General features: G+C 38.5%; 2 protein-coding genes across 4 annotated transcripts; both read right to left on the bottom strand.

Moving 5' to 3' along the window:
- Window positions 1-18: 18 nt before the first annotated feature.
- LOC108062758 (putative cuticle collagen 80) lies at window positions 19-1,260 on the bottom strand. Of its 2 annotated transcripts, none has more exons than XM_017149560.2 (2): window positions 1,176-1,260; window positions 19-739 (listed from the first exon to the last, which is right to left on the bottom strand). In XM_017149560.2, the coding sequence occupies exons 1-2, from the start codon at window positions 1,183-1,185 to the stop codon at window positions 42-44; spliced, it is 708 nt and encodes a 235-aa protein (XP_017005049.2). In that variant the 5' UTR covers window positions 1,186-1,260; the 3' UTR covers window positions 19-41. The 2 variants fall into 2 exon arrangements, with proteins under 2 accessions (XP_017005049.2, XP_017005058.2); XM_017149569.2 differs by having other exon boundaries at window positions 19-732; window positions 1,176-1,231.
- A 35-nt stretch (window positions 1,261-1,295) lies between these two features.
- On the bottom strand, window positions 1,296-14,804 carry Gbs-76A (Glycogen binding subunit 76A). Of its 2 annotated transcripts, none has more exons than XM_017149539.2 (3): window positions 13,778-14,804; window positions 6,374-6,593; window positions 1,296-5,134 (listed from the first exon to the last, which is right to left on the bottom strand). In XM_017149539.2, exons 2-3 carry the CDS (start codon window positions 6,539-6,541, stop codon window positions 3,203-3,205), a joined length of 2,100 nt encoding a protein of 699 aa, XP_017005028.2. In that variant the 5' UTR covers window positions 6,542-6,593; window positions 13,778-14,804; the 3' UTR covers window positions 1,296-3,202. The 2 variants fall into 2 exon arrangements, with proteins under 2 accessions (XP_017005028.2, XP_017005036.2); XM_017149547.2 differs by lacking the exon at window positions 13,778-14,804 and adding an exon at window positions 9,498-9,669.
- Window positions 14,805-25,008: the final 10,204 nt, after the last annotated feature.

Here is a 25,008-nt window from a genome sequence, read left to right as displayed (position 1 = left end):
ACTTCCAACAAAAATTAGTTTGTTTATCAATAGTTTTATTTTTAGTTGCGTCTTTTATTCAATCTTGTTGTCAACGGATTTCTGTGCTGACTAAAGGCTAGGACGAATGGTTGATTTCTAAACTGATCGTCTTCAATGAGACTGAAGGCCCGCTCATTGCCGTATTCATTGTCCTCCTCATCATAGTACTGATCGTAGTACCTATGATGTCCACCTGGGCCACCTCCATGGCCTCCATGTCCGTGGCCAGATGACGGGGGAGGAGGTGGAGGCGGGGGATACGGATATGGCGGGTACGAACCTCCAGGATATCCAGGTGGACCTTGGGGACCAGGCAATCCTGGCATTCCAGGGTAGCCCTTATCTCCCCGAGGTCCCTTCTCTCCTGTATCTCCCTTGGATCCCTTTGTTCCAGGATAGCCCTTCTGTCCCGGTTGTCCCGGAGGACCAGGAGGTCCAGGAGGTCCTGGTGGACAATGACAGTGCTGCGGCTGAGGCTGCGGATATGGATAACTCTGTGGATAAGCCGGCGGATGATGATGATGGTGATCGTAGTCCTCTTCTATGATTACTTCCTGAGGCGGAGGAGCTGGAGCGGGACTGCCGGCTTGAAGTGTGATAAGCCGAGGCACTGAGGCATCATCCTTGGCCTCAACACCCCCAAAAACAGACAGAATTGCTACCGCCAAAACAATCCAGTTCGAAAAGCGAACTTCCACAGGCGACGTCATGCTGTAAACTAACAAAAATCAGATCATTGTGACTTCTTTTATAAGGCTGAAGAATGGCAATAAAGAAGAACCATTCAAACTACCGTTAAAATAGCTCATTTGAGATTTATACGTCTTGTCGAACGATCATCTTATTTGTATCTTATGCAAATTCCTCTTGTTTAATAAACTAAGCCAACTATTTATAAAGTGTGCATAATTTGCATAAAAATCAATGATTGATTTGAAAGAACTTTCACACTTAATGGGTATTGGACTTTGTGATTGAGCCATGAAAAGTGAATTCTGAGCCAGCTGGAACAGCTTAATAAATAAGAAAAAAAGAAAAAATATTTAATTCTGCGAACACGACAATAAACTTTGGATAACCGTAAATGGGAGCAGAGCAATGACTTTTATTTAGAGTGATGCGGATAAGAATTTAAATACTTAATTTTCACTTACCTGTGAACATGATTATTTTTTCCGTTAAAATTATTTAATGTGCAATGCAATGTGCAAAGAATTTATTCCTGCCCCCTGATTTCGGTGCCATTTCGATGCAGAAAAGAAAACACCTTTAAGTCATGCAATATATCTCTGTTCGCATTTATTTTTTTTTGTGGGTTCATTATTATTCTTTCATTAGTGTCAAGTGGAACTCATGCTGACAAAAGCCCCGCCCACACAATTCTTAACAATGTTCTGGTTTTTGGGCAGATTTCATAACATTTTTTCGCTCATCTAGCGAAATACTCACGCTTCAGTCTAAGTCATTTGGTTTGGGGGACTTTTGTAATTTTCCTGAGGTTCCTGCTATGTTAACATACGTTTGTAAATAGTTGTAACTTTTAAAGTTCATATTTATTTGTGGTTTTGCTTTTTTGTTTTATACATGTTTGCTATGCAATAAACATATTTATTTAATTGTTATTTTATTTGAATCATATATTTTGTTTAACTATTATTTTCTCTCTTTCGTGTTTTCGGTCACAAAACCTTGAGGTAGCTGTGTTTGCAATTAATTGTTAAAAGTAGGTTTTCGCTACTTTATCCCTGATATAGGCTACTTAAGGTTTGGTTGTGGATAAGAAGAGTTCGTTTTTATTATTTCGAAATCAAGAGCATAAGTAAAAGAATAAAGCAAGAAGAAATAACTAAGTATTATATTTATTTTATTTTGTATATATATATTTATAAAATATTATGATATATATTACGCATCAACATATACATAAAAAATATTTAAATCGTTTAAATTAAAATTAAAGAATATTAAAGAAATCAAATATTAGAAGAATATCAACAATAAAGAGAAACAAAAGTTATGGTTTGCCTGTTGTGTCAGATGGTTCAAAACATGTTACCGATCGGGGTACAAAGATCTTGGGATTGTAGTATTTCCTTTGGGACTGTGAATAGTCGAAAAGGTCGCAAAAGTAAACTCGTATTGACTAGATAATGGATGTTAATTAGTTGTAGTTAACTTTTGACATGGTCTCTGTGCTCGTATAGGTCTGTGTATAAACAAAGCTTCAAAATGATCTGAGCTTATCGAATAGCTGCTGCTGAACTAACATTAAATAATTGATTTTCTCACAAAAATGATTTCTTTAAGCTTGGCAGAAACCCAATCTTAATAACCCGATCCGACTGACAGCGACTTGGAAACGGTTTCTCATGACAAGCAAACCTAGAAGCAAACTTAATAAAAATCGGAAAAAACTGAAAACAGAAGAAGACATTGAAGAAACTGATTTGATTTTTAGTTTTTTATCACTTGCTCTTCTTATAACATAGGACTAACAACTATCTTTGGGATTCATTCGAACTTTGCTGGCTTTCGTTCTTGCTCGCACTACTCTGGTTTGTTTATTTTTTTTTTGTGGCGCTCATTTAGCTGTTATAGCTTTCCTCCTCCTTCATTAACCCTTCAATCTTTTCCGTTCTATAAAAATATAAACAATGTTGGCATTCTCAAGGAAGGGTACCAAATTCGACTTTTCGTAAAGTAGGAGTGAAGTAATTTTAAGACTGTTTCAAGGCATTTTACAGGAGCTCCACTGATTTATATATTATGATGTGTTGAACCCACATCCCATATATCAGCTCTTAATATGTAAAGCACAAATTCATTTCCAGTTCTTTTTATAGCTCCCGTTGGGCCTTACAACTCAGATGTAAACGCATTAATGTTAAACAGCCATTGCATGATACCTGTCTTAAAGAATTGCCATAACATTTTTCAGCGAAAAATCGTAGCACCCTATCGTAGAGGTAGCCCAATGAAGGTAGGTATTCTGATCTGTGATTTCTGACTGGCCGATCATCTGGGACTTGGGGACTCGAATTCTCTCAGGGCGTGGACACAACATCAAGGACCGGGCAGAGTCCCAGACCTTGGTGTCGTGACTTCGGGAGGGAGGTGGATGGATGGGGGATGGATTCTTATCGGTGTGCCAGTGCCTTTAGTGCGGGCCCATCGCCACCGGTTAGTAGAAGGAGCTGCACCAGGCATCGCCCGCCGTGGGGCTTAGCATTCCGACCAGACTGGCACTGTGGCCAGAGGTTACGGGGCCAGTCGCCACGGACGGAGGCGATGCCGTCGAGCTGCCGGTGGTATGTGTCGAGCTGGGCAGACACTGGAAGCAGTAGTTGGCCCCGTAGTTGTTGTCCCAGAATTGCTGGCCCTTGCACTGAAATCGCACGGCGAACTCCAGCCTCTGGCCCACGTGCAGCGAGTTCCCGAACAGCACAAAGGTGAAGATGTCGGAGAAGCCATCGCAGGAGTTCTCCACGTAGTTGGCCTGCAAATCGGCATAGCTCCTCCACCCGTCCAGCGAGTATCTTATGTGCACCGACTTGTGAAAGTCGAGATTCCGGACGCGCACCGATCCGGATATCGTCTGGTTGATGTTGTCGGACACGGCGGCGTTCTCCAGCGACACCTGCTTCTCCCTGACGGCGTCGAGGAACTTGGGCAGCCCTCCTGGCTGCTGGAACAGAGGCATCAGTAGCTTATCGGACTTGGGACCCAGCTGCAGAGGCGGCTCCGACTCCAGTATCTCCAGGTCCTCGAACGCTGACTTCGGTATGGTGGGTATTTCGTCCAGGAAGGTCTTCACATCGGCCAGATCCAGCCCGAGAACGTCGGCGAACCTCACGATCTTCTTGCGGCCCGGAGTTCCTGGCGGGGTCTTTCCCGTCTTAAGTGAGGAACAACGCCTGATGCGCTGGGGTCTGCAATCGTCTTCGTCATCTGTGGTATCAATGCCATGACTGTGGGCACCACTCTTTTCCACAGCTTCGGTGGCATCCTGTTTGGCCTGTTCTATTTGGGCCAGGTCCACGTTTACGGTGAGATTGCTGGCCGATTTGTCCGTCTCATCCACACCACTATCCGGCGAGAGTTCCACGACTCTGGTTTCCTGAACGGTCCTGTCGGGGGAGGAGGCTTCCTCTGTGGGCGTTCTTTCAAGGGAGGATTCTGTGGGCGATTTGTAGGAGGTTTCCTCCTCGGCTCTGTCGTTGGAGGATTCCTCTTGAATCCTCTCGTTGGAGGTTTTCTCTTGGACTCTGTCGTTAGGGATCTCTTCTTGAACTCTCTCGTAGGGCATCTCTTCTTGCACCCTCTCCTGGGTGCTTTCCCTTTGAACTCTATCGTAAGGGGTTACCTCTGCGGCTCTGTCCGTAGAGGTTACCTCTTCATGTGGCACTTCTTTATGTGCTCTTTCAGTGGAGACCGCCTCTGGAGCTCTGTTCGTAGTACCAGCTACCTCCAGGACTTCCTTCAGTTCCATGTCCTCCACTTCCTCGAGATGCCCATTGCTGAGCTGCTCCATTTCGGGCTTCGTCTGTTCCTCGGTCCGCAAACTGATGCTATGTTGCTGGAGTTCACTGAGTATCTGGGCCTGTAGGAAGGCCTCGTCCTCCTGAGCAACATCCTGGCCAGACAGCTGCTCCTCCTGCACTCCATTGACCAGGCCATGCCTTCCATTTAATTGTAGGGTATTCACATACTCCTTGAGTTCCGAGGCTGGCAGCTTTTGGTCCTGGGCAGCTGCAGCTGTGGATGTGGAAGCCGAAGCCGAAGCCGAAGCCGAGGCGGAAGCATCGAAGTAGGGACCATCGGTGCTGCTGCTGTGACTGCTGGCCATTGAAGCGCAGGCATAGCCCGATTCCGCCGTTGAGTTGTGCGGCGTATTCGAGGCGGTTTCGATCAGGCGCAGGTACTCGCACTCGTCCACCGGGCTCCCCGGCGACTCCAGCTCGCAGTCGAAGTCGAAGAAGGAGTCGGACTCATGGCGAAGTGGCTGCAGATCGGTCACCGTCTGCTCCGAGTCGTGGGAATTAACCCACGTGTTCGTGCTGGTTCCATTAATGATTGGCTCATCCTCCGCATTGCCCTCACCCTCCTCGGTTGTCTGCGGGAAGAGATCCTCCATTAGATATATAATACTTCGAAAGGCAAAGACAAGAATAAACTCAGAGATAGTGCAAACGAGGTATAGTGTTTAATATTCAAGTAGTAATTGGCTGAAGGCAATGTAGATTGAAAATGGTATATTTTCCGCCGTTACTAAACTTCTCTTTAAATTATCTAAATGCCGTCGTTTTAAGCTAAATAAACATCGTTACAAAACTTTTAAAAAATTTAATGTATTGCATTATTTTTGGCAGAATGAGCTATTAAAGGTTCGAGCTATTAAAACTCGACTGTTTTTAAGTAGGGAAGAGGTCTGTAGGTTGGTACACCTTTTTTTTTTGATCTGCCATTTCGACATTCACTTCTGAAATATCACGCATTAGGTACTGATCAAAAGGTAATTCTACTTAAAAAAAAAAAACAACAAAAAATATTTTTTTCCTATTTGAAAAAGTGGTCTGTAAGTTGGGAAACTTTTAAAAATCAATAAAACTCACACATAATGTACTTCAAACTTTTAGAAACTATTTATTTATGTTAGTTTAATCAATTTTAGTTCGTTTTAAGTTATTTCCCGTCCCTTTTTAATTAACTTAGAACAAATAGCAGTTAAAACTAAAAGGCTCTTTGAAGGATCACATTTCCCCCAATTTCAATGAAATTTACTTTGCAGAAGGCGACCTCTGACTCTGCAAAACGGGTGTCTCAACTTACACGCTCAAAGTGTCCCAACATATACAAAATGGGTTGTTTGGGAAAGAAATTAAACACTTTTTTTCTTGCTGTCAAATTAATCTAATATTTTTAATATTTGTTAACCATTTAATTACCTATGTTTTAAGCATTTTACCAAATATATTTAAACCCCTAATTAATTTTTTATGGAATTTTAAAAAAAGTGCTCAAAAATTTTTTTGGTGAAAAATGGTACACGAGTGTCACAACTTAAATCTGGCTTAAGCCTGGCTTCTAATGTTTTACTCAAATGTTTTGTTACTAAATACAACTAAAAAAAATAAAAAACATTTTTTTTTGTTGAAAAGTTTTGAAAAAATGTGGAGTCCCAACTTACAGACCGTCCCAATCTACAGAAAATTGTTTTTACACTTCAGAAAATTCTAAATAATTTTAAAGTATTAGTAGAAAAAACATTTGATATTAATTTTTGAATCCCTATACGTAGTTTGGGTACCTACTTTATTTGATTAATTTGGAATTTGAGAATTCGAATATTCACCTGAGATCCCAAGGTGCGTAGCTTGGAGGACAGACTCCGTGCGAATGCCTCGGCTCTTCCACGACATGAGGACATTCCTATGGTTGGTATGATGGAGATAATGCTGCAGGGCGGCCTGCCGTCCGGAGTACCCGTGTGTGCTAGTGGTATATCGCCGGGATCGTTCATTTACGTCACGTCAGCACACAATCGTGTCTGCTGCAACCGATCTGCGGAATATCTGCAAATATAGTACCATCGGGTAATATGACGTGAGTGATATATTGAAACGCGATGAGCAATTCTTAAGCAAACAAATAAATTCACGAGAAATGTTTTCTTCCATCACTTTCCCTTTCCGCTTTTCCCATGTTCCCGGTGGCATTTTAAAACAGCTGGGAAAATATCTTCGCCAGTATATTTGCTTTTATTATCCCCACAGCATTCATTTCTCTTTCGTTGCCTTGATTTTTATTTGATTTAGTTGGTTGTCATTCAAATTTAAATAGACTATTGAAAGAATATGTTGGTTAAATTTGTTCTGACATTTTTGTATACAGAGGTACACTAAAATATTTATAAAAACTTGCAATTAAAATTAAAGAAGATTGACATTTTGCATGCAGATTCTAGGAGTTCCTACGCAGCGCAAGTTTGTTTCAAAAGGGTGCCACGCCCCCTCTAACGCCCATAATCGCTTAGATACGACTTTAAAAATTTCAATATTTCGGAAAAGTAAAAATGCAGTTTTATTGTGTTTATCAATACCTATCGAAATGTAGAAGAAAGTTTTTAAATCGGACCATTCGTTAAAAAGTTACGGCGGATCAAAGTTTAACCCACGAGTTAAGCCAATTATCTCCATCTCCTTCGCTCTCCCTTTAGCTGAGTAACGGGTATCTGATAGTCGGGGCACCCGACTATAGCGTTCTCTCTTGTTTTAAAATTGATTTTAAACGATTTCAGAAAAAATAATATACCTAGGCTTGAAAGCCCTAAAACCGTATATTTTTGCTGCAAGTCAGGCGATGAAAACTCGTGATAGCTTGTAGCACAAACTATGTCAATGAAATCGCCCAATGAACCGTGTGACCAGAACAGATTGTTAACACCTCTTTGTTTTGATCTTGGCAGATGGCAATGTTATTGTTTTCATTTTGCAAAGGCTGCACGTGCATTACCTTTGCTCAGGTGCATAGCCAAGCCACGCCCATTAATAGATCTAATGAGAGCGAGAAGGCGATTAAGTTGGGAGAGGAAGTGCCGCCCAATTAAGACATCAGAGTTTTTATTTTCGAAATTAGATGCGCCAATCGAGCCGAGACAAAGTCAATTGGCCTTGAACTTTTCGCGGCATTTCTTTTTTGTCTATTCCGATTATCCGTCTCTTTTTCCTTTATGTACTTTTTATCTTTGGCAGCATCCATAGGAAATTTAATTAAGCAGTAAAATGAATAAAAAGAAGTATAAAGATTGAACTGAAATTTCTTCTCGCCAAATGGCGTCGACAAAGTTTTTAAATAAACAAGCGATCGCCTGACAATCGATCGATAAACGAGGTCAAAATGCCGATCCCTTAAAAATTTCCTTAAATTTAAATAAACGAATGCAGGTCTCTGTGAAGCCGCATAGTATACAGAGGTGATACCACTTTTACTTATGGCAGATATTTCATGATTCACAGACATCCCTTGCAGCTCGGTACCTTTATTCATTTTTTTTTTTGGTTGTAGATAAATTTAATATTCTTTTGGCCTTTGGCCAAGTGGCTAAATGCGTTTTGGGCGCTAATGACGTTGGGTCAACAAAAGCATTACAAAACCCAATGTATACATTAAAAATCAAAAGTGCTTTAAATTGTACTCTAAATATGTTTGACTATATTATCTGCCAAATTAAGGAAACATTTAAAATAAATTAATGCCAGAGAATAAACTAAAATAGGTCAGGAATCATTAATATTAAGTATACGCATTCATTAAAAAAGAATTCGTAATAATAATAATTCAGACAATTCTCTTATCCTATTGTATATAAATATGTTTTAAAATATTTGCTGTATAAATAACAATCGCTAATGCAGCGCCCCAAGCTCACATTTTATAAATAAAACATATGCACAGGAAAAAGAAATGAAAATAAATAAAATGAACACGAAATCTATAAATAAATATAAGACAACATACATATGTCTGTGACTTCTACTTTATGGCCAAAGTAACATTTCCGTTTTATTCTTCTTATGTCTGTTATACTATTTGCGCATCTTTCTCATTTTCAGCTTTGCGAATTAACGCTTTGCCTTGAGTGTAACGTCGTAGCTGCAAAAATGTCTTTTGCCTAAAGTACTTGACTTAAGTAGATACACGCACTGAGTCAAAAGCACCCATAAAGGCTCTTAATTGAATTAAATTGGGGGAAATGTTCGGAATTGATATTAAAGTGGACCCCCAAACGTCTCACGCAATAAAAAAGACCATTGAATTATGCTTGATTGGTTCATAGTGGACGTTTGTAAGATGAAGTCAAGGTGTTGTTGAGGTGCTAGTTCTGAACAAAAAGCTACAGCAATAGTATGAAGGAAATTCATTTTTGAATTTTAATATAAAAATTAAGTATTGTGTCAGCACGATCTATTTCGTATTTATTTAGATGTATTTTAATTTTAATTGGAAATTCCCTGAAGTAAGCAAAGTGTTCAAATGTTTACAAGCCCTTCAGGTGCTATTATTGACGGGGTGACAGACACTCTTATCGGCAGCATCTTCCAGTTGCATTTGTCATGTCAATTAGTTAGTCACTGGTCCAGAGATAGATGCGCCATTAGCTGTTCGCACCATTTAAATAGTTCGATTAGATGTTTCTAGGCCCACCGATCCGCACTATATTTTTATTGCCGGTCGCCGGCTTATCACCTGAACCACACATGATATTTGCCAGTGGCCAATGGGTGGGTGAGTGGGTGGTTTGGGCGGTTGGGAGGTTGGGTGGGGCAGCGAACGGAACACTTAATCATGCTGCTGCGGCGTCTCGATTATGAGGCGTGATAACGAATTTGCAATTTTATTTATAGCAATCAGAATTGACCCGCGAACCGCGGACGCCGCTCTCACCAAATTGCACTCTTTGTGAATTTTTCACTTACACTAGACGAAAATTATATAACCGATCGGCTCGCCACAAATGTTTTTTGGGACTTTAATAATTTCAGGTACAAAAACTCCTTGGGTGTTCGAATCAAAAGAAGCGGAGGAAACCAAAACAACCGAAAACCACTCGAACTGCACCACGTCTGCAGCGTCACGGTGTCGGGCATGCACTGACTACCCACCGATATTTTTGTTGTGTTTTTGGCATTCAGAAAATCCACTCTGATTGATAAGGCAAAATCGGAACGGATCGGATCGGATGGGATGCGATGGGATCGAATCGAAATCAAAGCGCAGCGGAGCGAAATCGCAGATCGCAGCCAAACACTGCCCTCAAGCTGATTGCACTCACCCCGCATCCGCCATCCGCATCCGCCTCCTCGGGAATCTGAATCTGTATCTGTATTTGTAACTGTGCCTTTGTATCTGCAATCGCAGTGCATCCTAAAAGGTAAGTGCAGCGCCTCTCGATTCTGCCAGACAGCCGCCTCTATAGCCAGATGCTCGTGATCAGTGACGTCGCAGCCTCGGATGTCTGTCTCGATCTTAATCTTAGCTAACTGCTCTTTCAAGTGCCCTTTTCCGACGGGGAGTATTACAAAATGCCAAGGCACTGGATTTAATTAATTCAAATGGTCCGTTCAAATAAAACACAAGTATTTTTTTCTAAACTATTTTTCAAACATTGTCTACAATTTAAGAAGACTATTTTCATATGTCACCTATTATTTAATGAACAAATATATTTAAAACTTTGGAAATGCTAAAAAAAGGTAAATCAATTTTATAAAATTAAAATAATTAAAAATTAAACTAGGAAAACATTATATTGGAATAATTAAAATAAATACTAGGAGCTGCTAATTTAAATTTCAATATTATAACAATTTTTTTTAATAACCCAATAATCAGAGTATATAAAAACTTCCAAAAAAAACCTAAAACCATGATCATAAAAACTTTCCATATTTAACACATATTTATCAAATAAAAATACCTCTTAACGAGGTAAAAAACTAGTGACGATCGCACCTTCAACGTGCAAAAGTTCTGATATCAACTTTTGTGACGAAAAATGATTTTAGATGCGACTAAGTAAGTACGCTACCTAAAATTTACTCGTTCGTTTAGTAGTTTACTTTAGTAGTATAGAAGTTACGGCTTTCCGAATTTTAGCTATTTATAGCTGTTTTCCCGTTTTTTATATCGATGTGATAAACGTCATATCAAATTTTCAAAACTTAAAAAACATGTTTTGGACAAACTGACAAACAGAATTAAATTAAATTTCATTTTGGGAAGAAGAAGAAAATCTTATTTTGGCTATAACTTTTGAACGGTGCGTCGGATTTTTTTTATTTTTTTTGACTCCTCATTCGACGGGTATTTTCAATAGGAACACAATTAAAACATTGCGAGGGGGCATTTATCCCCACCGGCCCCAACAGCTCCAAAATTCAAAATTTTCACTTTGTCACTTTCACCGCTCTCTCTCCCAAGCCAATTGATTTTCATAAAGTCTTGGTATGCAATCCCTTAAGTTTTTGCAATACCTTTCGATTGGTGTATTACTCATTACGATCGGACTATCACAGCAGATTTTCAATTTTGCGGCTATATAATAGTAGTCGCCTTCGCACACTCTCCTGGTGCGCTTCGTCACTACATGGACTGCCGTCCATAGTGATACCCTTGCAGGGGGTATTATGATTTCAGTCAGAAGTTTGCAACGCAGTGAAGGAGATGTTTCCGACCCCATATATGCCATAGGAACGGTCGAAAAATTAAATGGAAATTAATGGGAAAAAAATTATATCTTTGTTGGTTTTTATTACATTCCCTTCTACTCTGGGATATGACTATTTTGAAATATTTCCAAATTTCGATTTTAATTTTTGAAAGATCGAACTACTATATCATATAGAAATTTAACATTTTTGCGATTTGTAAATTAACAGAATGATCTGCAAGGGTATATAAGCTTCGGCTTGCCGAAGCTAGCTTCCTTTCTTATTTGTTACATAATTATTTGTATTTATTTATATTTTAACTATCCTAGTCCTACAATATCATTTTATATCTAGGGACTGCCCTCAGTCACATAACGTATTTATTTTTAAATACCCATTAAATAATCCAGGTTGTTACTTAACACACATTGACCAAAACCAGGGAACTCATTTATGTTCCTGCAATAAATTGGTAAATACTGTAACATATCGCTTTAGCCATATCAACCGTGTTACCGTCAGATAAACTATCAGCGTTTAATATTCGCTGTCACTTAGGCCCCGTGGGCTTTGAAAAACCTTCCGGGGCTGGGGCTGCCCGCAGTGATTGTGGGACTATTTATTCGATATGACCTAATCAGTGGAGAGTTTTTGCATTTGAGCATGAGATTAGGTAACTAATTTGTTGGCGTTTGGATTTGGCGCCAGAATAGTATGTAATCCTGATTTAGCAGTACTTTACGACTCGAGTTAGATTGATGGATGTCAGGAGGGACCCAAGGTGATAAGATTGCTTAGCGGATCATTGAACTGTTCTACAAAGCAAATATGCTTCGGAAAGTGGTCTGAACAGGCAATTAATTAGAAATTTGAAGTATAGTGATAAGATAAGAGTTTACGAAAAATAATTCAATTTGGATAGATACAGTTTTTAACGTTTCTTAAGATGCTTTTTAAATACCACTTATATGTTAATGGTAAATTAATTTTTAATTACTAAAAAATATATATAAACAAAAAGAATTTTGAATTTTAGTAATTAGTAGGTTTATAAAAAATGAATCTTGAATGATTTTAAATTTCTTATAAGATATTAATTTGAATAACTATAACACCCGATAATTTGGTTAATTTATAAAACTAATCAATTTCATTAGAACACATTTTTACGCTGTCATTCAGGGTCGCATATATCATTAACATAAATTCTATAGGACCATTTTCCCTTTGTTGCGGACCGGCAAGTGCCGCCCGCGCATTGAAATGAGCTCAATAGATACTTGTTCCACCCATCACAAACCACAACAGCTGACTGGCCTCTTTATTTATAAATACACAAAAATTAATAATATATTATATTAATGGGAATTAGCTGAAATTTGGGAAGGCGCATGGCGCTCTTTCCACGGTATTTGAATTTTGATTCCCCGATTACCAAAGTAATCGATTTGCATTGGAACTTCCCCGCAATCAATATAATATACATGTGGCTTACACGAGCCTAGTTTAAGACGCTAATTTGCTTTCAGTAATTTTTCCATCTATTAGATACATTGCGTGCGTGTGTGAGTGCGTGTGCTCGGATGTGGGTGGTTTCTACATTCATTTTTTTTCCGCTTTTCAGCAGCGCGTGGATTTTTTTATTTATATTTGTATGACATTGCTACCGACCGAAATGTCAAAAGCAAACAAAGCCAAGCACCGTGAAAGGCAAAAAGAACTGGAAAACGCTTGCGCCGTTCTGAAAACTAAGTTACAGATACAAAGATACTTCGGGAAAAAGACACTTTCGCTTTCAACTGGCTTTCCCTTTCCTATTTTATGGTTATTGTTGGGATTTGCCCAAGTCTTGGGTTGTTCTGATTACTGTGATAACGAGATTGGGTTTGTTTTGTTTTGATTGATTTGTTTTGATTGCTAAGATAATATGATTCCAGGATATTACAAAAACTGGCCACAGAAAGGGACCAATGTATAAATTCGAAAACACTAGATTATATAATTAATATTTAAAGAGTTTTGGCAACAAATATAATTATTTTAATTTTTCAATATTAAAATAAGTCGGCGACAAAATAAGTGGAATTAGCAAGGAATTCATTTTTGAATTAAAAACATAAACTAATAAACGTAATCTATAAAGAAGATTTTCCAAATGAAATAAATGCATGTACATTATATGCAAGAACCGGCTAATCAACTGAATGCTATACTTTAGGTGGCGGTCATTAAATTGATTGTTTTAGTCTGGTATACTTTTGTTCAACCCCTGAACTTCTGCTTAATTGAACTTGTTTTGACTTTTAAGTTTATGCTACTGAGAAATGGCGAAAACTCCATGTTCAGTTCTATGAAGCCTCGACTTTAGAAGGAAAAGACAATGTCAAATGTATCTGATGGATGTATACACACGCTAATTGCAGCAGCATCATTTGTAGGTATATATTTATGAAAAGTAAAATCAGCACGCAAGTTTTTGAATAAAACACGCACTCAATTATGCCACTTGTGTATGGAATTAGTCCTAAAAATTATGATTTACCAACCTGATGTTTTATTATTAATCCAAGGCGTTCCCTTTTTGGCCTTTGCCAGTGATTTTCTCGCCCTCGTCGGCGTAGCAATAAAAAAATTGCTTGTCAAAAGTTGTGGCACAAAAATCGCCTACATATACCGATTCCAGGTATATATAGTTATTATATATGCTGGGTGGACTTTTGGTTATTGCGTGCCCTGATGTAGTTTATGTTTTGAAAGAAGTGAGTCAACGTAGGAGAAAGGTTACCGAAGGATATTCGCCATTCGAGAACTTTCACTTTTATTCGTCGCACACAAATACACAATCCGCCAGGGGGCGCTAGTTAGATAACACTTTCTTTTTGGCGATTTTTTCAGATATGTTTGCCTTTATTTTTATTAACTGGCTCTACATTTGGGAATTATGAATAAAAATATTATAATTTTGTTTTTATTCAGCACACACTCGTTTTGTTTTGGGTTAAGGCTTTGATAAGGACCCGTCGGAGGTTTTCGGCTTTAACGAAGGTACGCGAAATTGCTTTTGACTCTATTACAATTTTCACTTTTGTTCGTCGCAACGTTTTGTATGAATATCTTTGAATTTTTCTGTGCTTTTATGTGATTTTCAGCTATTGTTATTCTTATTATTAATAATATTTTTGCCAGCGCTGAGTGGCAGCCGTGGCAGCAGCGCCCGTTGGAGTGGCAACGTTGGCGACTTGGTCGCAATAAGAGTGTCATTCAAGGGCATTGCAAGGTCGCAGCAGTTGCGTCTTTCGCCCACTGGCAGCTGAGATGCGAGAGCGCCAGACGACGGCCTCTTTTCAGTTCTCCGATACACAGATACAAAGATTTTCGAGAATTATTTCGTTTTTTTTTTTCGTTTTTCGCAAAATTGGAGAGGAGAGGTGTGTTGGGTAGAGAGGGGGCTTTGTCACGCAGCGGTTTAATTATTATTATTAATTTGCCTATCGGTGTATCTGACGGATACGGTTTTGAACCAGGCCCGAGTCTTGTGCCTCTCAAATCGCCCGTTTGGCCGTCCTGTCGTGTGGCAACTGAAGGCAAGTCTTGCCGAAAGTTGCAACCTTTTTAGGCCTCACTTTCGCTCTCATTCTCATCGCTTCTCTGGTCAATTCTCTCGGGAATTCTCCCTCTCAGTGGGCGGCTTTTGGGTGGTTCTGCTAGATATGGCTCGGTTCTAAATGTTAACGATTACAGAGAGTCACAAAATCGAGAGAACCAGCATTTTAGGTGATGGACAGTGGTGGTCAATTAGAAAAATATTTATCGATTTAAGAAAATTTATATTTAATACCATTTATTTTAGTTTACCCAGAGATATTTCGAGATACATATATTCAAAAAGTAAAACATTTTAAACAGGTTTCTCCTAGTGCTTTGGTATTTTTTAATAAAGATCATTACCTAATTAATTCCAAACGACCTTGGTTACAAGAGATTTCTGTGTTAACTATTCACTATTAACAATTTTGTATAAGAGTTTAACATATTAAATAAACCCAATTTCAGTTATAATTATTATTAATTATGTTTATTTAATATTTTATTAATGTTAACTGAAATACATTTGCAATAATTGTATATTTACTAATAAACAAAAAAGTAATTAAGTGGTATCTATTGTTAACTTTCGTTGATTTATGAAATGTATACTGGCAACAATGTATTTCGCTTTTTAATTTTTATCAATTACCACTGTGCATCATTTGTTTTTTGTTTGAACTATGCTCTCAGCGCCTCTCGCCGTGATATCTCTCAATATTAGTTCTCTTTATCGCTCCACTCGGGCAGTTGTGGAGCCGGCATATTTTTTTTTTTGTTTATATTTGCATACTGAAATTGTTTGTCCGATTTTTGTTTTAGTTTCATTATATTATTTTTTTTTAAATAATTACCTTTGTTTTGAGAAATAGCCGTACTTTCTATGCGGTATAACACATCTTACTGGCACATTTACGGTAAACTGAGGCACAGATACAAATATATCTTTGTGTAAAAATGTAATGAGTATTGTACTCTCTGTCATTTATAACAGAGTGCGTTGACTGGTCGAACTCCTCGAGAAGATGCGTAAATTGGCATTCCACTTAAATAGAACTTGCATTTCAGCGGGTTCATAAAGATACACAGATTAATTATGGTCTCTCTTTCTCTGAAAATATCTCTTCGTTGTACTACTTTCATCTCTAGGTCACCAGCAAACTTTCGCTTTCACTCAAATGCGACGGCGCTCTCAGCAAATACAATTTCCACGCGAAGTGAGCCACGTGCCAACCCTCCCACTGCACGCGGAAAAAGTCTATGGAGACATGGAGGCAGAGAAATGAGAGCCACCTTTTATTTGGTTTAAATCGGCTTTGCTTATCACATGACATTAAATTAACTGTAATTTAATTTTGAGTTTCGGGTGTCTAATTAGTCAGTTAGTCAATAAAAAAATGAATGATGTCATTTTGAAATATTTTTAACAACATCTCTAGGATGCTTTGCACACTTAAATTAATTTTCAATAGTTTGGTAGAGGAGTGTAGGGTAAGGTAACGAACGATTGGTTTTTTGAATGTAACTTTTCTAAAAATCAATATTTTTCAAAAGTGTAAAAACAAAAAGTTGCTTACATCTACTGAGCATATTTCTGTAAAAGTATGATTAGAAATTTCAGCGGAGCCAAATCCCACAACGTATGGCGCAACCCGTCCTTTCCAACTGACGGCACAACTATGTATGTAAAAGCAATACAAAACTACAATAAAATTGCGGCATTTAATGTTTAATGGTAATATTATAGTTTCAACGTTAAAAACTAAAATTCTTGAATAAAAAAAGTTCGTCACCATACCTTACAAAAAGTTCATTACGATACAAGGTACACTTGGAGCAAAAACGGTGTCACTCTCAAACAGCGCCAAGGAAAAAAAAACTCCAAGTTGCAAAAACTGTAGATAAAGATTTCATTTATACGTGCATATACGTATCTGATTTTATGTTGCAATCATCTTTGCTCTGGCACAGCTGAAACACAAATGAATTGAATAGGTTTGGAAATTAGCAATTAGCACCACATTTTTAGAAAAAAACAAGAACTCAGCTTAAGGGAGTGCGAGGGAGATAACTTTTTAACTAATGGACCGATCTGAAAAGAAACAATTTTTACTTTTCCGAAATATTTAAAGACGCGGGCAGACACCTTTTAAAAACGTTTAAGGCGCTTGTGGGAGGGGACGTGGCGGTCGCACACTGGGGCGCCTAGAACAAAAAGCCTGCCAAAATGGTTTTTTTTTTTTAAGATTTTCCAAAATGTTGCAATGCAACTTTAAAAACAATTGTATTTTCTATACAAATCAAAAGGAAAGAGTGATCTGTGATGAATGGTTCTCCCACTACAGGTTTATAAAGTGGATTTTTCGAAATATAATTTTAGCGAATAAGAAAAAAAGGTATTTTTACACATCTTTGAAATTTTCTGAAAGCGCCCAAAGGCCTAAGTTGTATATGTAACGATTGAAATTTTAAGAGCAACCAATTCTTAAAATATTAAAACAAATAAAAATTTTAGATACATAAGTACTATTTTTTTTGGATATTCTTGGACGTAAAGTTTTAAAGTTTAGATATTTAATTACATCTTCTGAAAAAATTAGCCTGCCCTTTTGTGCCTCTTCTGAAAAAACCGCAGTTTAAGTTAGCAAGAAATGTTCATAATTTGAAATATCTCCAGCCCTGGTTCATCCGCGCGCCCTAACATCATGAAGATATTTTACTTATCATCAATACCTCAATATCTTATAGATGTCACAGAATCAATTAAGGTAGAAACCGGTATTTATTTCATATCTGTATTTTTAGTAAAATAACATAATTTAAAATTTTAAGCCTAAATTTGTTTATTAATTTATAATTATCTTCATCATTATCTTCATCAATACCCTTTTACTCTACGAGTAAGGGTTTATACCCGATTTTTCAATATCATAATGTTCCTGCCCTTAATATAAATGGCTTTTAAGAAACATTTAATGCTTTAAGTTGGTGTTGGGTAAGAGTTTCTCAACTGCACTAATGCCTCTACTCGTTACTCAGCTAACCAAGTTTAAATCAAGAATCGACGCAAGGCAAAAGTGTGGCTAACCGTTAGGGGTGTTGGTAGACGGTAGACTGGGCGTGCAAACGCTTTCAAGGTCCATCGATAGGGATTGAAGAAACAAATACAATTTAGTTAACATTATTAAGTCTAGCTTCAAAATATGAGTGCCTCAGTTTTTCGCGGTTGGTGGGCGTTAGAGTGAACGGGGTTTTTGGTCAATCGATGGGAACTAAAGAAACAAATAAATTTCAATTATGACTTTTAATCTAGCTTCAAAACTGTGGGCGCCATAACTTTTCGCGCTTTGTGATAAGGTATCTTAATCCAAAACTGCAAACCTCTAGCTCTTATAGTTTCTCTGCGTTCCTAAATCTCTGCGTTCTAACGGACAGACTGACATACGGACACACGGACAGACTGACATACGGACACACGGACAGACGGACATGGCTAGATCTACTTGGTTAGTGATTCTGATCAAGAATATATACAGTTTATAGGACCGAAAACGCTTCCTTCTACCTGTTACATACATTTCCCCGAATACAATATACCCTTTTATAGTCTATTTACACTGGGGTGGAGTTATGGGGTTATGGGGTTATTGACATAACCCTGTTTTTTTTACATAGTGGGTATAGGCAACTAGATGGGGGCAAAAGTGAGGTACTTTTAGGGTCTTTGGTATTTCGGAGTATTTTTTTGTATTTTTATGTATATTTTGTATTTATTTCCTATCGGTGAAGGTCCATCCCTAGTCAAATAAACCATACAACAAACACTAGATGTCATCACCCGATATTTGGAGTTAACCCAGTGGAAACACTTTTTTGGAGTAATCGGGTTATTGGCTCACTCGATGGTTTACCCCACATAATGTGACTAGACTATTACTCACGAGTATGGGGTATAAAAATTTCAATATTATTCACATTTTTGAATTAAGGCGCCATCAATTCTTCCTTCCGGTTCCTAATATTTTAAAACTATTTTTTTTTTTTTTTATTTATTTGATTTATTATCCCATATGATGCAAGACTATGTCTTTTTGATTAACATCGGTCACTTTGTGGTAATTACAAAATTACTTAGGAACTAGAGGTCCAATTTCATTTAAAGAAACAATAATTATTTTGACATTGAGAAACAAATTCATTTTACAGAAGATTACATGCTTAGATGCTTAAAAAATAGGTAGAGAAAAAAAAGAAAATTTAAAAAGAAGAAGAAAAAGTATTACTAATCAAATTAAAGTTAAAATTAAAATTAAAATTAGAATTAGCTTGTGCCCTTCAAGTAATTTAAAAGAGTTGTTTTAAAGTGCGCTTCATTTCGTACGCATTTTAAGTGGTTTGGGAGGTCATTCCAATAGCGAACGGCCTGAATAAAAAAGTGCTTTTCGGTCATCGTATTTATTTATACATTTTTAAAAATTAAATTAAATTCAAATTCAAAATACGTTATCATTTCAATTCAAAATGAGGAGCTGCCAACTCATATTTACACCAATATAAAAAGCGGAGACACACACCATCGGAGCTGTTTTTGCCGTAGTCCACCTAGGTGGAGCTCATGAGCGTGTGTGGCCGAGAATGCTAGATAGCCATCTAGTGGGGAGAAAAACTTTCCACATCCATGTTCATTAAATTTAATGGTGCACAGTGGGAAAAAATCAGTTTTTTTGGCATAAACTCTAGTTTTAAAGATTGGGTCTTGAAAATTATAATATATATTGCTTATGCGCAAATAGAATTTAGTGGACAACCCCCTAAAAATGTTCAAAATATTTTTTTTGCCGTAGTCCATCTAGGTGGAGCTCATGAGCGTGTGTGGCCGAGAATGCTAGATAGCCATCTAGTGGGGAGAAAAACTTTCCACATCCACGTTCATTAAATTTAATGGTGCACAGTGGGAAAAAATCAGTTTTTTTGGCATAAACTCTAGTTTTAAAGATTGGGTCTTGAAAATTATAATATATATTGCTTATGCGCAAATAGAATTTAGTGGACAACCCCCTAAAAATGTTCAAAATATTTTTTTTAATTATTAGAAAACATATTTTTTTAGAAAACAAATATAAGATTGGATATGATAGTTATTAAATAAACATTTTTATTATCGTTCACCTTAAGTCACTGAAGAAAGAGAAAGAAAGTTAAAAAATTTGGTGTTTTTTTTTTAAATGGGCAAAAACGTGCAAATAATATAAATATAAAATATAAATATAAATCTATATTATTTAATAATTTAAATTAAATTAATAAATTACGCTATGCAGCATCAGAAATGTACCTCGATGGATGCTAACTTTTAAATACACAGGGCGGCAACACTACTACTATTTTGACCGCAGCTGTATACTTTTATGTTTATACCCGTTACTCGTAGAGTAAAAGGGTATACTAGATTCGTGCAAAAGTATGTAACAGCTAGAAGGAAGCGTTTCCGACCCCATAAAGTATATATATTCTTGATCAGGATCACTAGCCGAGTCGATCTAGCCATGTCCGTCTGTCCGTCTGTCTGTCTGTCTGTCTGTCTGTCTGTCCGTCTGTCCGTCTGTCCGTCTGTCCGTCTGTATGAACGCTGAGATCTCAGAAACTACAAAAGCTAGAAGGTTGAGATTTCCCACACATATTCTTTGGCTTCCTACGCAGCGCAAGTTTATTTTAGCCGAGCGCCACGCCCCCTCTAACGCCCACAATCGCCCACTAACGATTTTAAAATGTGTCCTGCGCCACATCTTTAAAGATTTCCGCGAAGTATAAATGCAATTTTGTTGTGTATATTTATACCTATCGAAATGTAGAAGACATTTTTCAAATCGGACCATTCATTAAAAAGTTATACGCAATCAAAAATTATATATCTATCTCCCTCGCACTCCCTTTAGCTGAGTTACGATTATTAGTCGGGACACCAACCCGACACAGCGTTCGCACTCCCTTTAGCTGAGTGACGGGTATTAGATAGTCGGGACAACAACCCGACTATAGCGTTCTCTCTTGTTTTTGACTATGTTTTCTGGAATTTATTTCTGCCTTAAAAAAAATCCTAAAATTATTTTAAGTAAGTATGGGGCTTGAAAGATAAAAAGTGTATCTTTTAAAAAATTTTTTAAATTTACCTCGACGGATGCTATATTTTTGGATTCGCTACGAATTTCATACAAACTTGTATGGACGGGCAATTTGTATTTATGTATAGATATCTCGCGTTGTGCGATTCACGTAGAACGGTTTAAGTTGTTGACCGGTCTTTATGAAACATATCTCATTTTTTTAGTCGTTTTATCTACTATCAAAAAAAAAAAATTATAAAATTAAGAATTTAAAATGTAACTATTTTTTTAAGTTAAAACCGCATGTAACTTTGGTTTTTGACAAGAATTTACCTCATTTTTTACGGTGTAAGTACTAATTTTTTTCCAAATCGATTTTATTTATTAAGAGTAGTATTTTTAAAAAAAATTTAGGAAATCACAAGCCATACTTAAGTGTTAAAGTTCCTTTTAAGCTGCATCAAATTTTTAAGAACACATGGCGGCAACACTACTACTATTTTGACCGCAGCTGTATGTTTTTAAGTTTTTTGACAATGTTTTCTGGAATTTATTTCTGCCTTAAAAAAAAACCTAAAATTATTCTTAGTATGGGGTTTGAAAGATAAAGAGTGTATCTTTTAAAAAATTTTAACATCGAATCAAACCATGCATCCGATTGCCTCTGAGAGCTCTAGAAAGTTGGCCAATTTCAGCCTTTTTCGAACTTTGAGGCCCTTTTGCTAAGAATCCTTGCGTCGGGGAACTTTTTGGAAAACGCAGTTTACCTTGGGAATTCGTAGCGAATCCAAAAATATAGCATCCGTCGAGGTAAATTTAAAAAATTTTTTAAAAGATACACTTTTTATCTTTCAAGCCCCATGTATATGTTTCATAAAGATCGGTCAACAACTTAAACCGTTCTACGTGAATCGCACAACGCGAGATATCTATACATAAATACAAATTGCCCGTCCATACAAGTTTGTATTCAATTCGTTTTTACCGATAGAGCAGTTTTGTTATCGTGCACTTCGTCAATAGGCATTTAATAAGTTCTTAACATCCTACTTTTGGAAATGTCATTTTTTATCTAATTCTGAATTTCGAATAAAATTTTTTCAAAATCGGACGACTATATCATATAGCTGCCATAGGAACGATCGGAAAATTAATGGGAATATAATAGGAAATAAATTATTGCTTCGTTGGTTTTTATTGTATTCTCTTCTACTCTAGGATATAACTCTTTTCAAATATTTTTGAATTTCGATTTTAATTTTATCAAAATCGAACTACTATATCATATAGCCCTCATTGAAACGAACGCAAAATTATTGAGAAATAATAGGAATTAACATTTTTGCGATTTGTAAATTAATAGAAATTATCTGCAAGGGTATATAAGCTTCGGCTGGCCGAAGCTAGCTTCCTTTCTTGATATTATAAGAGTTGACAAAAAACTCTTATTTGTTGATTTTTATACCCTTGCAGAGGGTATTATAATTTCAGTCAGATGTTTGCAACGCAGTGAAGGAGACGTTTCCGACCACATAAAGTATATGTATTCTTGATCAGCATCAATAGCCGAGTCCATCTAGCCATGTCCGTCTGTCCGTTTCTATGCGAACTAGTCCCTCAGTTTTAAAGCTATCGCGATGAAACTTTCCCAAAAGTCTTCTTTCTATTGCAGGTAGTGCATATGTCGGAACGAGCCAGATCGGACCACTATATCTTATGGCTCCCATAGGAATAATCAAAAAAATAATAGAAAAACTATTGTAACTTTGTAGAAAGTAGGCGTTTTGATTTTTGACAATGTAAAAACAAAATTTTAAGTAGGCATACCTGCAAGGGTATATAAACTTCGGCTGGCCGAAGTTAACTTCCTTTCTTGGTATAATAAAAATGGAAGCATAAAAGGTTTTTGTCAACTTTTATAATAAAAATTGAAAAATAAGACTTATTTGTCAATTTTTTGAATAAGTTAACTCTTATTTGCGATCCTTGGTAAGAAACTATATAGGCACCATTGCAGCGCCCGAATTCAATTTGAGTGGTTTTAGTATGGGGGTTAAGGGGGGAAATACAATTGAAAATTTATTTTTTTCGAAAAAATTTCACCCCTATTCCCCCAACAATCATCTCACCCCGGGCTGGACTAAGGTGTCACTCGAACCGTGCCGAGAGTCAATCTGGCTGGGAGCCCGAGTCAACAAATAACTCAGTCTCTAACGGTGGTCTCAGGCAAGTGGCGACCGCCTGTTCTAATCAGCCTTACCCGGGTACAGCGGATCTCTGCCCGGGTGGACCTGTCCTTTCTCCGCAGCTCGTGGGAATTAACATGGAGAATCTAAATACTAACAATAAATCAAAAGCGGAGTCCGACTCTCTTAAAAAGTCGGAAGTCACTACCAGTGACGACCAAGTGAGCAAGGGTGCCGTACCGAAAGCCCCTACTCATACAACATCAACACCAGCCAAGGCCAGCGGACCACGCAGCCGGGTAGCCCCCACGAACCGCAAGGGCCAGACCAAAACACCCACCAACGCTGGGGCGGCTAACCAGCCAAACCAACCGGAGGGAGGTGCTAGGGCTGACCTTGTGGTAAGTACCAGGGCTAAAGAGTTCAAGCGGACACCACCAAATCAGGCAGGACCACTGGAACGTAAGAAGGCACACCGCATCTTAAAACGTCTGGCCACCAACCCCATAAGAGAGGATCAGACTTCCAAGGAGGACTACCAAAAGATCCAGGAGGACATAGCCTGGGCAAAGGCAGTAATCCCAGACTTCGACCCCGCAAAGGCACCAAGCGACAGCAACAAGCGGGAGAGGTCGATCGAAGTGGCTCAACCAGCGAGCAAGAAGGCCAAGACAACCAGCCGCGGCACGTGGTCTAGATCCTTTGCCGAAGTGGTGAAGGATCGGAAGATCATCGGCGTCATCGACCAGAACGATGAAGGCGGCAGGATCCCAAGGAACCAGTGGGGTCAGGTTAGGCGGGCACTTGCGACGGTGGCCTTGAAAGTGCTGGACGAAAACCCAGGACCACCACCTGACTGCACAGATGCAGGGTGGTACCAGGGCAACGTAAAGTTAATCGCCTGTGAGGACGAGAGATCGGCAGCGCTCTACAAGGCTGCCATTACCAAAGTTGGCGAGGTCTACCCCGGGGCCAAGCTAGCCGTCTGCGAGGCAGCGGATATCCCGTCCAGACCAAGGGCGAGGGTGTGGTTGCCGTCTGAACCCTCTGAGCCAGAGGCTATTCTTAGCCTCTTGACAAGGTTCAACCCCAAGCTCCCAACAGAAGGTTGGAAGGTGGTGAAGGTTGAGAAGACTGAACGCGTCACCATGAACGTAGTGATTCTACTCAACCAGGCATGCCTGGAACCCCTGGCAGCATCACAGAACCGTGTCAACTACGGTTTCGACAAGGCGACACTCCGAATATACGACACGGACAAGCTAGCGGCAGACAATCTGGCTGCATGTGCGTCCTACGAACCCCCAAGCGACGACGAGATGGAGCATGAGGAGTCACTCCACACAGGGTACGTGTCGACCGATTCGGAGCTCACAGAGACTCTGAAGCAGTTGAGCACCCGCAGTGTGCTCCAGGACATTGTGGAGGAAGTAGAGGGTACCCAGCCCCAGCCCAACCCGCAAAATGGTGCAGTATCTACAGATTAATCTGCACCACAACAAGGCAGCATCTGATGCCCTCCTCACCCGCCTGGCAACGGGCAAAATAGACATAGTCCTCATCCAAGAGCCATGGATTGTTGGTGACAACATCTGTGGCTTATCAACACCCACATACAAGCTTTTTCACATTAAGGGTAAGGGTAAACCTAGGACCTGCATTCTCACTAAGACACACTTTAATACATTTCTAATCCCACAGTTTAGCGAAGGCGACCTTACCACGGTCAGGCTGGAGCTAAACTCACACACTCATCACACCATATCATCGTTTTACCTGGCTCATGACCAAGAGGGGCCACTACCAAACATCATAACACAACAACTCATACAAACATACTCATCTAAGGAACTCATCCTGGGTGGAGACGCCAACTCACACCACACACAATGGGGAAGTACA

This window comes from Drosophila takahashii, chromosome 3L (genome assembly GCF_030179915.1).
Source record: "Drosophila takahashii strain IR98-3 E-12201 chromosome 3L, DtakHiC1v2, whole genome shotgun sequence".
Classification (NCBI taxonomy): domain Eukaryota; kingdom Metazoa; phylum Arthropoda; class Insecta; order Diptera; family Drosophilidae; genus Drosophila; species Drosophila takahashii.
Note: the sequence above shows the minus strand (reverse complement) of the source record. Positions and strands in the feature narration are given on the sequence as shown.

Excerpts from the sequence above, each read along its gene's own strand:
- Gbs-76A (XM_017149539.2), bottom strand. The coding sequence starts at position 6,541 with ATGAACGATCCCGGCGATATACCACTAGCACACACGGGTACTCCGGAC. Across the intron at positions 5,135-6,373 it reads TACGCACCTTGGGATCTCAG|ACAACCGAGGAGGGTGAGGG; the intron begins GTGAATATTCGA and ends CTCTTCCCGCAG.